The sequence below is a fragment of the Monodon monoceros genome, unplaced genomic scaffold (genome assembly GCF_005190385.1).
Source record: "Monodon monoceros isolate NGI ecotype Baffin Bay Population unplaced genomic scaffold, NGI_Narwhal_1 Super_Scaffold_18, whole genome shotgun sequence".
NCBI classification, from domain to species: domain Eukaryota; kingdom Metazoa; phylum Chordata; class Mammalia; order Artiodactyla; family Monodontidae; genus Monodon; species Monodon monoceros.
In genome coordinates this window covers 21,152,247-21,166,245 of record NW_021703774.1, presented here as the reverse complement: position 1 = coordinate 21,166,245, position 13,999 = coordinate 21,152,247, and the positions used below count along the sequence as shown (strand labels likewise).

Below are 13,999 nucleotides of genomic sequence, written 5' to 3'. Positions count from 1 at the left end.
AGGAGGTGGGTCAAAAAGGACCTTGCTGTGATTTATGTCATAGAGTGTTCTGCCTATGTTTTCCTCTAAGAGTTTGATAGTTTCTGGCCTTACATTAAGGTCTTTAATCCACCGTGAGCTTATCTTTGTGCATGGTGTTAGGGAGTGATACAATCTCATACTTTTACATGTAGCTGTCCAGTTTTCCCAGCACCACTTACTGAAAAGGCTGTCCTTTCTCCACTGTACATTCCTGCCTCCTTTATCAAAGATAAGGTGACCATATGTGCGTGGGTTTATCTCTGGGCTTTCTGTCCTGTTCCATTGATCTATATTTCTGTTTTTGTGCCAGTACCATACTGTCTTGATTACTGTAGCTTTGTAGTATAGTCTGAAGTCAGGAAGCCTGATTCTTCCAGCTCTGTTTTTCGTTCTCAAGATTGCTTTGGCTATTCGGGGTCTTTTGTGTTTCCATACGAATTGTGAAATTTTTTGTTCTAGTTCTGTGAAAAATGCCAGTGGTAGTTTGATAGGGATTGCATTGAATCTGTAGATTGCTTTGGGTAGTAGAGTCATTGTCACAATGTTGATTCTTCCAATCCAAGAACATGGTACATCTCTCCATCTATTTGTATCATCTTTAATTTCTTTCATCAGTGTCTTAAAATTTTCTGCATACAGGTCTTTTGTCTCCTTAGGTAGGTTTATTCCTAGATATTTTATTCTTTTTGTTGCAATGGTAAATGGGAGTGTTTTCTTGATTTCACTTTCAGATTTTTCATCATTAGTGTATAGGAATGCCAGAGATTTCTGTGCATTAATTTTGTATCCTGCTACTTTACTAAATTCATTGATTAGCTCTACTACTTTTCTGGTAGCATCTTTAGGATTCTCTATGTATAGTATCATGTCATCTGCAAACAGTGACAGCTTTACTTCTTCTTTTCCGATTTGGATTCCTTTTATTTCCTTTTCTTCTCTGATTTCTGTGGCTAAAACTTCCAAAACTATGTTGAATAAGAGTGGTGAGAGTGGGCAACCTTGTCTTGTTCCTGATCTTAGTGGAAATGCTTTCAGTTTTTCACCACTGAGGACGATGTTGGCTGTGGGTTTGTCATATATGGCCTTTATTATGTTGAGGAAAGTTCCCTCTATGCCTACTTTCTGCAGGGTTTTTATCATAAATGGGTGTTGAATTTTGTCAAAAGCTTTCTCTGCATCTATTGAGATGATCATATGGCTTTTCTCCTTCAATTTGTTAATATGGTGTATCACGTTGATTGATTTGCATATATTGAAGAATCCTTGCATTCCTGGAATAAACCCCACTTGATCATGGTGTATGATCCATTTAATGTGCTGTTGGATTCTGTTTGCTAGTATTTTGTTGAGGATTTTTGCATCTATGTTCATCAGTGATATTGGCCTGTAGTTTTCTTTCTTTGTGACATCCTTGTCTGGTTTTGGTATCAAGGTGATGGTGGCCTCGTGGAATGACTTTGGGAGTGTTCCTCCCTCTGCTATATTTTGGAAGAGTTTGAGAAGGATAGGTGATAGTTCTTCTGTAAATGTGTGATAGAATTCGCCTGTGAGGCCATCTGGTCCTGGGCTTTTGTTTGTTGGAAGATTTTTAATCACAGTTTCAATTTCAGTGCTTGTGATTGGTCTGTTCATATTTTCTATTTCTTCCTGATTCAGTCTTGGCAGGTTGTGCCTTTCTAAGAATTTGTCCATTTCATCCAGGTTGTCCATTTTATTGGCATAGAGTTGCTTGTAGTAATCTCTCATGATCTTTTGTATTTCTGCAATGTCAGTTGTTACTTCTCCTTTTTCATTTCTAATTCTATTGACTTGAGTCTTCTTCCTTTTTTTCTTGATGAGTCTGGCTAATGGTTTATCAATTTTGTTTATCTTCTCAAAGAAACACCTTTTAGTTTTATTGATCTTTGCTATCGTTTCCTTCATTTCTTTTTCATTTATTTCTGATCTGATTTTTATGATTTCTTTCCTTCTGCTAACTTTGGGGGTTTTTTGTTCTTCTTTCTCTAATTGCTTTAGGTGCAAGGTTAGGTTGTTTATTCGAGATGTTTCCTGTTTCTTAAGATAGGATTGTATTGCTATAAACTTCCCTCTTAGAACTGCTTTTGCTGCATCCCATAGATTTTGAGTCGTCGTGTCTCCATTGTCATTTGTTTCTAGGTATTTTTTGATTTCCTCTTTGATTTCTTCAGTGATCACTTCGTTATTAAGGAGTGTATTGTTTAGCCTCCATGTGTTTGTATTTTTTACAGATCATTTGCTGTAATTGATATCTAGTCTCATAGCGTTGTGGTTGGAAAAGATACTTGATACAATCTCAATTTTCTTAAATTTACCAAGGCTTGATTTGTGACCCAAGATATGATCTATCCTGGAGAATGTTCCATGAGCACTTGAGAAAAATGTGTATTCTATTGTTTTTGGATGGAATGTCCTATAAATATCAATTAAGTTCATCTTGTTTAATGTATCATTTAAAGCTTGTGTTTCCTTATTTATTTTCATTTTGGATGATCTGTCCATTGGTGAAAGTGGGGTGTTAACGTCCCCTACTATGAATGTGTTACTGTCGATTTCCCTTTTTATGGCTGTTAGTATTTGCCTTATGTATTGAGGTGCTCCTATGTTGGGTGCCTAAATATTTACAATTGTTATATCTTCTTCTTGGATCGATCCCTTGATCATTATGTAGTGTCCTTCTTTGTCTCTTCTAATAGTCTTTATTTTAAAGTCTATTTTGTCTGATACGAGAATTGCTACTCCAGCTTTCTTTTGGTTTCCATTTGCATGAAATACCTTTTTCCGTCCCCTTACTTTCAGTGTGTATGTGTCTCTAGGTCTGAAGTGGGTCTCTTGTAGACAGCAAATATATGCGTCTTGTTTTTGTATCCATTCAGCCAATCTGTGTCTTTTGGTGGGAGCATTTAGTCCATTTACATTTAAGGTAATTATCGATATGTATGTTCCCATTCCCATTTTCTTAATTGTTTTGGGTTCGTTATTGTAGGTCTTTTCCTTCTCTTGTGTTTCTTGCCTAGAGAAGTTCCTTTAGCAGTTGTTGTAAAACTGGTTTGGTGGTGCTGAACTCTCTCAGCTTTTGCTTGTCTGTAAAGGTTTTAATTTCTCCATCAAATCTGAATGAGATCCTTGCTGGGTAATCTTGGTTGCAGGTTTTTCTCCTTCATCACTTTCAATATGTCCTGCCACTCCCTTCTGGCTTGCAGAGTTTCTGCTGGAAGATCAGCTGTTAACCTTATGGGGATTCCCTTGTGTGTTATTTGTTGTTTTTCCCTTGCTACTTTTAATACGTTTTCTTTGTATTTAATTTTTGATAGTTTGATTAATATGTGTCTTGGCATATTTCTCCTTGGATTTATCCTGTATGGGACTCTCTGTGCTTCCTGGACTTGATTAACTATTTCCTTTCCCATATTAGGGAAGTTTTCAACTATAATCTCTTCAAATATTTTCTCAGTCCCTTTCTTTTTCTCTTCTTCTTCTGGAACCCCTATAATTCGAATGTTGGTGCGTTTAATGTTGTCCCAGAGGTCTCTGAGACTGTCCTCAGTTCTTTTCATTCTTTTTCTTTATTCTGCTCTGCAGTAGTTTTTTCCACTATTTTATCTTCCAGGTCACTTATCCCGTTCTTCTGCCTCAGTTATTCTGCTATTGATCCCATCTAGAGTATTTTTAATTTCATTTATTTTGTTGTTCATCGTTGCTTGTTTCATCTTTAGTTCTTCTAGGTCCTTGTTAAATGTTTCTTGCATTTTGTCTATTCTATTTCCAAGATTTTGGATCATCTTTACTATCATTATTCTGAATTCTTTTTCAGGTAGACTGCCTATTTCCTCTTCATTTGTTAGGTCTGGTGGGTTTTTATCTTGCTCCGTCATCTGCTGTGTGTTTTTCTGTCTTTTCATTTTGCTTATCTTACTGTGTTTGGGGTCTTCTTTTTGCAGGCTGAAGGTTCGTAGTTCCTGTTGTTTTTGGTGTCTGTCCCCAGTGGCTAAGGTTGGTTCAGTGGGTTGTGTAGGCTTCCTGGTGCAGGGTACTAGTGCCTGTGTTCTGGTGGATGAGGCTGGATCTTGTCTTTCTGGTGGGCAGGTCCACGTCTGGTGGTGTGTTTTGGGGTGTCTGTGGACTTATTATGATTTTGGGCAGCCTCTCTGCTAATGGGTGGAGTTGTGTTCCTGTCTTGCTAGTTGTTTGGCATAGGATGTCCAGCACTGTAGCTTGCTGGTCGTTGAGTGAAGCTGGGTGCTGCCGTTGAGATGGAGATCTCTGGGAGATTTTTGCTGTTTGATATTATGTGCAGCTGGGAGGCCTCTTGTGGAACAGTGTCCTGAAGTTGGCTCTCCCACCTCAGAGGTACAGCACTAACTCCTGGCTGCAGCACCAAGAGCCTTTCATCCACACAGCTCAGAAGAAAAGTGAGAAAAAGTAGAAAGAAAGAATTAGTAGAAGTAGAAAGAAAGAAAGAAAGGAGGGAGGGAGGGAGGGAGCAAGGAAGGAAGGAGGGAAGGAAGGAAAAAAAGAAAGAAGACAAAGTAAAGTAAAATAAAGTAAGATAAAATATAATGAAGTTATTAAAATAAAAAAATAATTATTAAGAGGAAAAAACAAAACAAAACAAAAAAAACGGATGGATAGAACCCGGAACAAATGGTGGAAGCAAAGCTATACAGACAAAATCTCACACAGAAGCATACACATACACACTCAGAAAAAGAGGAAAAAATCATAAATCTTGCTCTCAAAGTCCACCTCCTCAATTTGGGATGATTCGTTGTCTAAAGGAGGGAAGGAAGGAAAGAAAGAATGAAGATAAAGTAAAATAAGGTTATTAAAATAAAAAGTAATTATTAAGAAAAAAAATTGGACAAACAGAACCCTCGGACAAATGGTGGAAGCAAAGCTATCAGACAAAATCTCACACAGAAGCATACACATACACACAAAAAAAGGAAAAGGGGAAAGAATAATAAATCTTGCTCTCAAAGACCACCTCCTTAATTTGGGATGATTCGTTGTCTATTCATGTATTCCACAGATGCAGGGTACATCAAGTTGATTGTGGAGCTTTAATCCGCTGCTTCTGTGGCTGCTGGGAGAGATTTCCCTTTCTCTTCTTTGTTCTCACAGCTCCCAGGGGCTCAGCTTTGGATTTGGACCCGCCTCTGCGTATAGGTCGCCGGAGGGCGTCTGTTCTTTGCTCAGACAGGACGGGGTTAAAGGAGCCGCTGATTCGGAGGCTCAGGCCGGGGCGGGGGGGGGGGGGGCGGCACTACGTGCGGGGCGGGCCTGCGGCGGCAGAGGCCACCGTGATGTTGCACCAGCCTGAGGCGCACTGTGCGTTCTCCCGGGGAAGTTGTCCCTGGATCCCGGGACCCTGACAGTGGCGGGCTGCACAGGCTCCACGGAAGAGGGGTGTGGAGAGTGACCTGTGTTCGCACACCGGCTTCTTGGTGGCGGTAGCAGCGGCCTTAGCGTCTCATGTCTGTCTCTGGGGTCCGCACTTTTAGCCGCGGCTCGCGCCCATCTCTGGAGCTCCTTCAAGCGGCGTTCTTAATCCCCTCTCCTCGCGCACCAGGAAACAAAGAGGGAAGAAAAAGTCTCTTGCCTCTTCGGCAGGTCCAGACTTTTCCCCGGACTCCTTCCCGGCTAGCCGTGGTGCACTAACGCCCTGCAGGCTGTGTTCACGCCCCCAACCCCAGTCCTCTCCCGGTGCTCCGACTGAAGCCCGAGCCTCAGCTCCCAGACCCGCCCGCCCCGGCGGGTGAGCAGACAAGCCTCTCGGCTGGTGAGTGCCGGTCGGCACCGATCCTCTGTGCGGGAATCTCCCCGCTTTGCCCTCCGCACCCCTGCTGCTGCGCTCTCCTCCACGGCTCCGAAGCTCCCCCGCTCCGCCACCCGCAGTCTCCACCCGCGAAGGGGCTTCCTAGCGTGTGGACACTTTTCCTCCTTCACAGCTCCCTCCCGCTGGTGCAGGCCCCGTCCCTATCCTTTTGTCTCTGTTTATTCTTTTTTCTTTTGCGCTACCCAGGTACGTGGGGGGTTTCTTGCCTTTTGGGAGGTCTGAGGTCTTCTGCCAGCGTTCAGTAGGTGTTCTGTAGGAGTTGCTCCACGTGTAGATGTATTTCTGGTGTATCTGTGGGGAGGAAGGTGATCTCCGCGTCTTACTCTTCCGTCACCTTCCCGGAAGCCTCATGAAAGCACTTTGAAGAGGACGGAACACTACACAGATGCAGTGTTGTATTATCTTACCTGGTCCAGAAGAGCGAGACAATTCTGGAACTCAGTCCAGAGGGCCTGGACCGATCCGTGGCCAGCAGAGGGCAGCACGCAGCCGGCAGGGGCTGGGGAGGGTCGGCCCATCCCCTTGGCCCTGAATTGCAGTGAGGACTGGGGAACACGGGCCCCACCCTCAGCAAGCAGCAAAAACTGCTTTTGCCATCGTGCAAACAAGAGAAAGACCCCCGAGAATGCCTGCCAGGCGTTACCTCCTCGGCGCCAGTGACCGAGTACGCGTGCCCCTTCACCAGCTTCTGGAAGGTGATGGCCTCCGAGTCTGCAGCACTGGTGATCTGGAAATGTGGGAGAATCAGTCCCAGGCCGGCTGCCGCATCCCACCTCCTCCCTCCCTCCTTCTGTCGCTCAGGGCTCAGCAGGGCCTTGGCCCAGGTGGAGGGCTCCCGCTCCCGCCTGGAGGCCCTCCTACTACTTCTTTGAGGCGCTGCCCAGCTATTCACAACCAGAGAAGAGGCCGAGGGCAGCCCTCTGGGAGAGCGGCACTTGCACTCATGTGTGTGCCCGGCGCAGTCACAAATTCCCGCAGGAAAGGGCACACCGTGGAGGGGACTCAGGACACACACCCGGATGGCATCGGCGGCCCAGGTGCGCTGAGTCCCCTGAAACTGCGAGGGCTGCCCTGCCCGCTGCAGGGTTTACACTAGGACAGCCGTTCGTTTCTGCCTGACTTCAGAATTGGCTTCTGTTCTACTAGAACTTCCCCAGTCATTCCTTCCCCATCTGTTCTGATGGAGGTTGTTATTTTTGTCTGGGTCAATGAGAAGGGCTGCGTCGGAGTAGAAAGGGTCTCTGCCATGCAAACATGGTTTGCAGAGAAAGTCTGAGAATCCCTCCCTAGAGTCAGAGATTTGGGCCCCCAGAGCCACACTTCTTACCCCTGTCCCCACAGGGACCAGAGCTAGGACAGGGCTCCGGTGCCGGGCACAGGCAAAGCCTGGAGGCTCCTTGGGGACAGGGGTTGTGCCCACCTCCCTTCCTCTGGCGACGTTCACCAGCAAGGGTGGCACGTGGGAATGGTTCCTTCCTGTGCCTTCTGAAGTCTTGCCACGGGCCCCTTAACCCTGCAGCAGTGGAGGGAAGGCTGCTGGGCTCCCTGGGGTCATAGGCCCCGCAGGTGGGGCAGAAGGTGTCTAGAATGGTCCTCCCTTGGGCCCAGCAGAGGGCAGGGGACTCTCAGGGAAGCTGTGGTCCGGGGTGGTGAGTCAAAGGAGGCTGAGGGTTGTAAGCAGGTGGGAGACGGAAAGGCTGGAGTCACCATCGCCCCAGCAGCTGTACCCCAGCCAGCCTGGTGGTTGCCTAGCCACCCCTGGGCTCCAGGTGATGTGCAATATGGTGGACAAAGGATGCGCCAACCGTGTGAGGAATGAGGGCAGTGGGTCTCTTTGGTCACTGTTGGCGGAGGCTCACTTCAGCTAGAGCAGATGGGGGTGCAGCCAGGGAGGGAGGCCTGGACTTACATCGATAGAGCAGCCAAGGAGAGAGCCTTTCTGCAGAGCTTTCTGGATGATCCTGAACAGGTTGGGAGGGGCCTTCCTTAACTCATACCACTCGGCGATGCCTCCGGTGAAGTCCTCGAAGCCCTCAGTGGTGGCACCCCCGGAGAGTGCTTCGTAACACCCATTGATCCTGCAGGAAGGGGACAGATGCCGCTGCCACCTGGTGCTGACACTTCTGCTTCTCAAAGTGCCCCTCCCCCCACGCCTCTTTTGTTGGATGCTGCAGGGACCCCCTGTTCAGTCTTTCCTTGGTTTGTCTCCACCTCGGGGTGCCCACGAGGGCCAGTGACTGTCGCCAAAGCTACCACTGCCTGGTACTTTGTGAAGTTTTTGGAAAAATCTCACAGAACCTTAAGAGTTAGGAAGTACCTCGATGTTTATCTGGCCCAACCTCCTGTATTGATTCTTTTTACATCCTGGCAGGAAAGGGGAGGTCTGCTAAATTGGCTGTTTGGCATTTATAGCTTAAAAGAAAACAGGTGAGTAATGAAAGCAGCTTCCGTGTGCTGTGTTAGGAGGGGCTGGTCTCTCCCCATGGCGATGTTGGCGCCCTGTGGCTTCCCTAACTCTACTGTTAAAGCATAAGACTTAGTAGCATCTCAGGCCCCAGATTCTCACAGCTGGGTGTGTGACTCCTGGCCCTCCTCCCTGGCAGGGGCTGGAAGGAACAGAAATCCTCCTGATGCCTGAGAGCCGGTCATTTTCCCGGAGGGAGCCCAGACAGCAGGGCCAGGACCCGGCCACTCTGGAGGGGGGCCGACGTGGGCGTCCCGCTGAGAACGGGCAGTGCTGAGCGCTGGACAATCTCGACTCCGGGCAGCCTGGGGGGGGGCGGGGGCCCGGCTGGGAGGGCTAGGGGAAACCAGTTTTACTCAGCGTATTATGTATTGTGGGCAAGTCTGCATCATTTTCATACCTCTGCAATGGATAGTTTTGCCCACGGGCAGCAACTCTTTGCTGTATTTAGCTGACAAAAATGTAACATGACCTGCCAAGGAAGCAGAGGTCCTTCTCAAGGCCAGCACGATCAGTACCATGACTCGTTCCTGTGCATTTGGTTAAAAACGGCAAGAGCTGGGTGCGTCATCTCCTAGAATTGAGAGCCCGATCTTGTCCGAAGTAGTCCTTCTGTACAAGAGGACTTCTCTTCGGGACAGCCCTCGCCTAAGTCCCGTGTTGCTTCCCAGAATGCAGGGCAGCTGGGGGCAGGCTGCGGGGGGACGGGCACGGCAGGCACTTACTTGGCGTAGGCCTTCTCCAGTAGCGCGCTCCAGAACTCACTGCCCTCTTCCGAGTGCACGAAGAGCAGCTCCCCGTCCTTGGTGGGCAGCCTGTCGTCCACCACCACCTCCACCCATTCGCCATACTGCCAGAACTGCGGGAGGGGGAGGTGGCGGCAGTGTGCGGGGGGTCGTGAGCCTCAGCCGCAGCTGGCTCCTCCCTACCCGGCCCCTGGGCGCCAGTTCCCCAAGCCCATCGCATCCCCGAGGAGACGCTCCCCTCTAGCCCTCCTCCTGCAGGTACAGCCTCGCTGAGAAACGAGCGCAGAGGCACCTGCCCTTCCCTCCCAGGCCACACCTGCCCCTCCAGCACTCTGCCCTGTGCCTTATGCTTTTCAAAATGCTATTTCTCCTTTACCGGCATAAAAGGAGAACAGCGAGCGGTACCTTAACATTTTGTCTCAGACCCCAAAGAGTCAACTTTCTTAAAGAAATGTGGGAATTACTTCCTGAGTGCCCTGCCCTACCGCCCTCCTCCACACTGCTGTCTTTACAGGGTCCCAGGGCGACGACAGGCCAGGCAGCTTCCTGCTGTCTCTCAGTGTCCTTGCCTGGCCCCCAGCACCTGCTCCTAGCCCTCAGGACCTGCTCAGGAGAAGCTCGAGCCAACTCTTAAGTTACCTGGAAGTGGAAGATCCCCGCGTAGTTCTCCTGGAAGCTCTGGTCCAAGGGGACGACTCGGGCCAGGATTTCTTCATTCAAGGTGAGGGAGGCAATGGCTGCCAGCAGCCAGCAGTCCCCTGTGAACACGGTGTAAGGAGCTCTCATCAGAGAGGGCTCAGTGCCGGGAGGATGTGAAGCCTCTCGTGCCCACCTCTGGCACTTGAGGCCTAAGGCGAGCCCGGCACAGATGTTCCCCCCCGGTCCTCACGTGAGGGCTATGGAGGAGGGCTGGGGTGATGCTTTGAGGGAATGCTGAGGGAGAAATGTTTTTGCTGTGATAGTTGAGATGGGAGAATTCATTCCCTGAAGAACCCAGAACCCTGTGATGGTTGGACTGTGTCCTCACAGCCGGCTGTGGGCCTGGTCCACCGAAGGTGCATGGCGGCGATCACGTGTGGAGTGAGGGCGCCACCTCCGCAGCTGAGGCTTCTGACAACGCAGCGGTTAAAAGTGGGCGAGTTTGAGGGAGAGGAAGACGACACCGGCACGCAGCCCCATGGACGCAAATGCAAGAGCCAGAATCTAAGAAGGCACCCTGGGCTACCTCCCTGAGGACGGGCGAGGAACCCCTCTGGGCGGGTGTGTGGGTACCACACGTGGGAGTCAAAGATGGGGACAGCCAGATGGTCAGCTCTCTGGCAGCCTGGCCTCCCCTTAGCCTCGGTGCCCTCCTCTGTGACACGTTGAGTAACTGGGAGGTGTGATGAGAGCATGCGTGTAAAGCACACACCCATTTCAGGTGGTCAGAAGCAAGCTGGTGGCGGGGAGGGGTCATGTTTGCCACGAGATAAAAGGCCCGACTGATGGGGGCGTTCTGGGACGAGGATGAGGAAGTTTACTCCATTCTTTTTTTTTTTTTTTTTGGTACGTGGCCTCTCACTGCTGTGGCCTCTCCCGTTGCGGACCACAGGCTCCGGACACGCAGGCTCAGCGGCCATGGCTCACGGGCCCAGCCGCTCCGCGGCATGTGGGATCTTCCCGGACTGGGGCACGAACCCGTGTCCCCTGCATCGGCAGGCGGACTCTCAACCACTGCGCCACCAGGGAAGCCCAGTTTACTCCATTCTTAAGGAATGTGCACTTTCCTACAATTTCCCATGACAACAATAGGAAATAGCCTCAGATGAGTTTGATTTCCATGGCTGGGTTTATTTTTATTAATTGGCAGGTCTATTAAAAGTGTTACTGAAGGACTTCCCTGGTGGCGCAGTGGTTAAGAATCCACCTGCCAATGCAGGGGACACGGGTTCGAGCCCCGGTCTGGGAAGATCCCACATGCCGCGGAGCAACTAAGCCCATGCGCCACAACTACTGAGCCTGTGCTCTGAAGCCTGCGAGCCACGACTACTGAGCCTGTGAGCCACAACTACTGGAGCCCATGCTCCACAACAAGAGAAGCCACTGCAATGAGAAGCCCGCGCACCACAATGAAGAGTAGCCCCCGCTCGCCGCAACTAGAGAAAGCCCGTGCGCAGCAACGAAGACCCAACGCAGCCAAAAATAAATAAATGAAAATAAGTTAAAAAATATTTTTTTTAATGTCAACTCTTTTTAAAGAGTGTCACTGAAATTCACTGCAATCTTTGAATTCTGTGGACTAGTTGGTGTCTTGAGAGTTGCTGAACCGACTGACCTGCTAACACTTAGCAATGACGGGGGAACAGCTCTGAGGCCTCTAGGTGCTCAAGCCGGCCCTGTGGGAAGTGGAAGCACACCTCTCCCTAACCAGCCAGTCAGTAGCCAAAGGAAGTTAAATCCCTTTGCTCCTTAGGTTGGGCGGCCGCTGTGGGTTCACCACAGTTTTCCACTCAGCGGCCATCTCTTCCCTCCTGGCGCCACCAGTGACCCTCCGGGAAGCAAGTCTCCCTGCCTGAGAGGTTTGGGTAGCGCTGGCCCTGCCCCCAGTTCCAGAGGTGGATCTTCAGTAAGCTGGGCTGCATGTTCTCTGGCTTCAGTGGTTCACTTGGGGAAGGTTCTGCAATCCAGCCAGAGCCAGGGAGGTGTGAGGAGACCACTCCTGAGGCTTCAGAGAGAGTGGACAGGTGCCCTCTTCTACTGCATTGGCTCTACAATGAGGGGCGGCCTACTGCTGAAGCTGTCTTGCAGCCAACTCAGAGGGAGAGGGGCTGAGAGCTGGAGAGAGAGAAACCATGTCCTGGTATCATCACTTGAGTCCCTGTATCAAGCTGTACCTGAAGCCACACCTGCCTTGGACTTCTCAGTTCCAAGAACTGATCAAGTCCCTATTTCCTGACCCATTAGCCAGGGCTACCAGTTCCTGCCTCCTGACTGCTAGGGGAGCTTGGGCAATAGCCATTACTGACGAGGCCTTCCTATGTGCCAGCCACTGTTCTAGGAGCTGCAGGTTCATCATTTCATTTATCTCTCACAACAGCTCTATGAGGATGGTGCTATGACCATCTCCATGTTAAAAACTGAGAATGACAAGGCTTAGGAGGTTAAGTGCACTGCCAACAGTAAAACACTGCAAGGAAGAGTTTAAAAGGTGTGGTGTTTGTCAGATCTCAGAGACAATCTTTTGGGTCAACTAGATCTTTATATAAACCAAACTAGAGACACACTCTTTGACACAGTGAGAATAGGAGCTTGCAGAGAAACTTGGCAGTGAGGGTTTTAAGCACTGGCCCTGGGGAAGGAGCCCCCGGTTGGTGAGGATGGAAATCTATGTAGAGGAGCTTTTCCCGGCTTGATTCCATACGCTGCCTTGTAGGAACCAGACCGTCATTGAAACAGATGACATTCAGGCCTTTTCTGAGCACCCACCCCTCTCACTTAGACCTTATCATACTGTCTGCCTGGAGGATGACTACACCAAGTGACAGCTGCTCTTTGAGTCATGAGATCCTCCTTTTCAATCTATTCCCTTTCCTCCAACTTCAGATCTTCTCCTGACTTTAGTCCTTCTTTGAGAACCTGGAGATGACTGTGATTCTTATTTTCCTTGAGGTTATTTGAGATTTTCTAGGAACCTTGGAAAATGACTTGGGTCTGTCAATACATGGAGGCAGACAGGCGTGTGGATAAAGTGGGCCCAAGTGTAGGAACTTCAGCGACATTTGTCCTGGAACCAGTTATTCCCATGGTTCCTGTAGCTTTTCTGTCAAATCCTCGGAAGAGCTGCCCAGTCTGTCTGACTCTGGGAGGGCCATTCTAATGCCCTCCTGGTTCTCTTTCCCTTGGTACCAAGAGTCGATGCCTTTACCTTGTGCATGTGTGTAGGCGTCACACGAGTGTGTGTCTGTAGGACCTGTCGGTTGCTTTTTAGTGTTGGAGGTCACGGCTGACGGTGCTGCTATTTGTGGGACAGTGACTGAATTCAGGTAGTGATGGCTTTTCCTTTTTTTTTTTTTTCTTCTTCTTTTTGTGGGTCATACATCTAGGTCAGTGCTGACCGTACATGTGTCTCAGATTACCGCTCACCACCAGACCTGGATGTTCTTGCGACATCCCAGAAATCAGTGGCCACGTTTCACGGCTCCCTGTTTTATTCCTTCGTGTCCCAGAAGTATTTTTCCTGGTCCTCCTGGGAGGAGCAAGGCCTCATCTCCCCCTGCCCTTCAGAGAGGATTGCTTTCTTCATCCCTTCCTATTCCAATCTAACATGTTTCCTCTGAAAGGATTCATAATCCTAGAATGTCTCCTAGACCACAAAACTGTACCTTTTAGAGATTAAGTTACAAAAAAAAAAGGGAATTCCCTGGTAGTCCAGTGGTTAGGACTCTGCGCTTTCACTGCTGGGGCCCAGGTTCAATCCCTGGTCAGAGAATTAAGATCCCTCGAGCTGTACAGTGTGGCCAAACAAAAAAAAAAAAAGAGAGAGAGAGAGATTAAGTTACTTTCTTGAGGTCACAGGTCCTGGAAAGGGGGACCTGTGCAGGGACAGGAATCTAGACTCTTAACTTCTGGTCTGTGCTCCTTCCACCAGAAGGAATGAAAGAAATAACAAGTAGTTAACATTGTATATAATACTCTGCAATTTACGAAGAACATGGTCCACATTTTATTTGATCCTTACAGAAATCTTATGATTATCCTAATTATTATCACCTTTTTTGGACGAAGCTCAGGAGTCTGTGTTCTACACCGTTAGCAGGTCTTAACATGTAAATCCTCTGAATCCAAATCCTGGGTTTTGTTTAAAAACCATACCTTGCTGAAGATTTCCTTTGGTTAAGAGTATCTGATTCTTCTAACTAGGGAAAGACCCCA

General features: G+C 48.9%; 1 protein-coding gene across 4 annotated transcripts in view; it reads right to left on the bottom strand.

Annotated features, from left to right (window-relative positions):
• CAPN2 (calpain 2) overlaps positions 1 to 13,999 on the bottom strand; it is a 61,503-nt gene that overhangs the window by 23,921 nt on the left and 23,583 nt on the right. For 2 of the 4 annotated variants that reach the window (XR_003794351.1, XM_029227796.1), the window contains exons 3-7: positions 9,728 to 9,846; positions 9,068 to 9,201; positions 7,788 to 7,956; positions 6,286 to 6,605; positions 6,085 to 6,169 (exon numbers count right to left, since the gene is read on the bottom strand). Coding sequence is in view for 3 of the 4 variants with exons in the window: in XM_029227796.1 (XP_029083629.1) it covers positions 6,085 to 6,169; positions 6,286 to 6,605; positions 7,788 to 7,956; positions 9,068 to 9,201; positions 9,728 to 9,846 (827 nt within the window). In the remaining variant the exon portion in view is untranslated. The remainder of the gene's footprint in view (positions 1 to 6,084; positions 6,170 to 6,285; positions 6,606 to 7,787; positions 7,957 to 9,067; positions 9,202 to 9,727; positions 9,847 to 13,999) is intronic. The other 2 variants (XM_029227798.1, XM_029227797.1) reach the window with 1 other exon arrangement.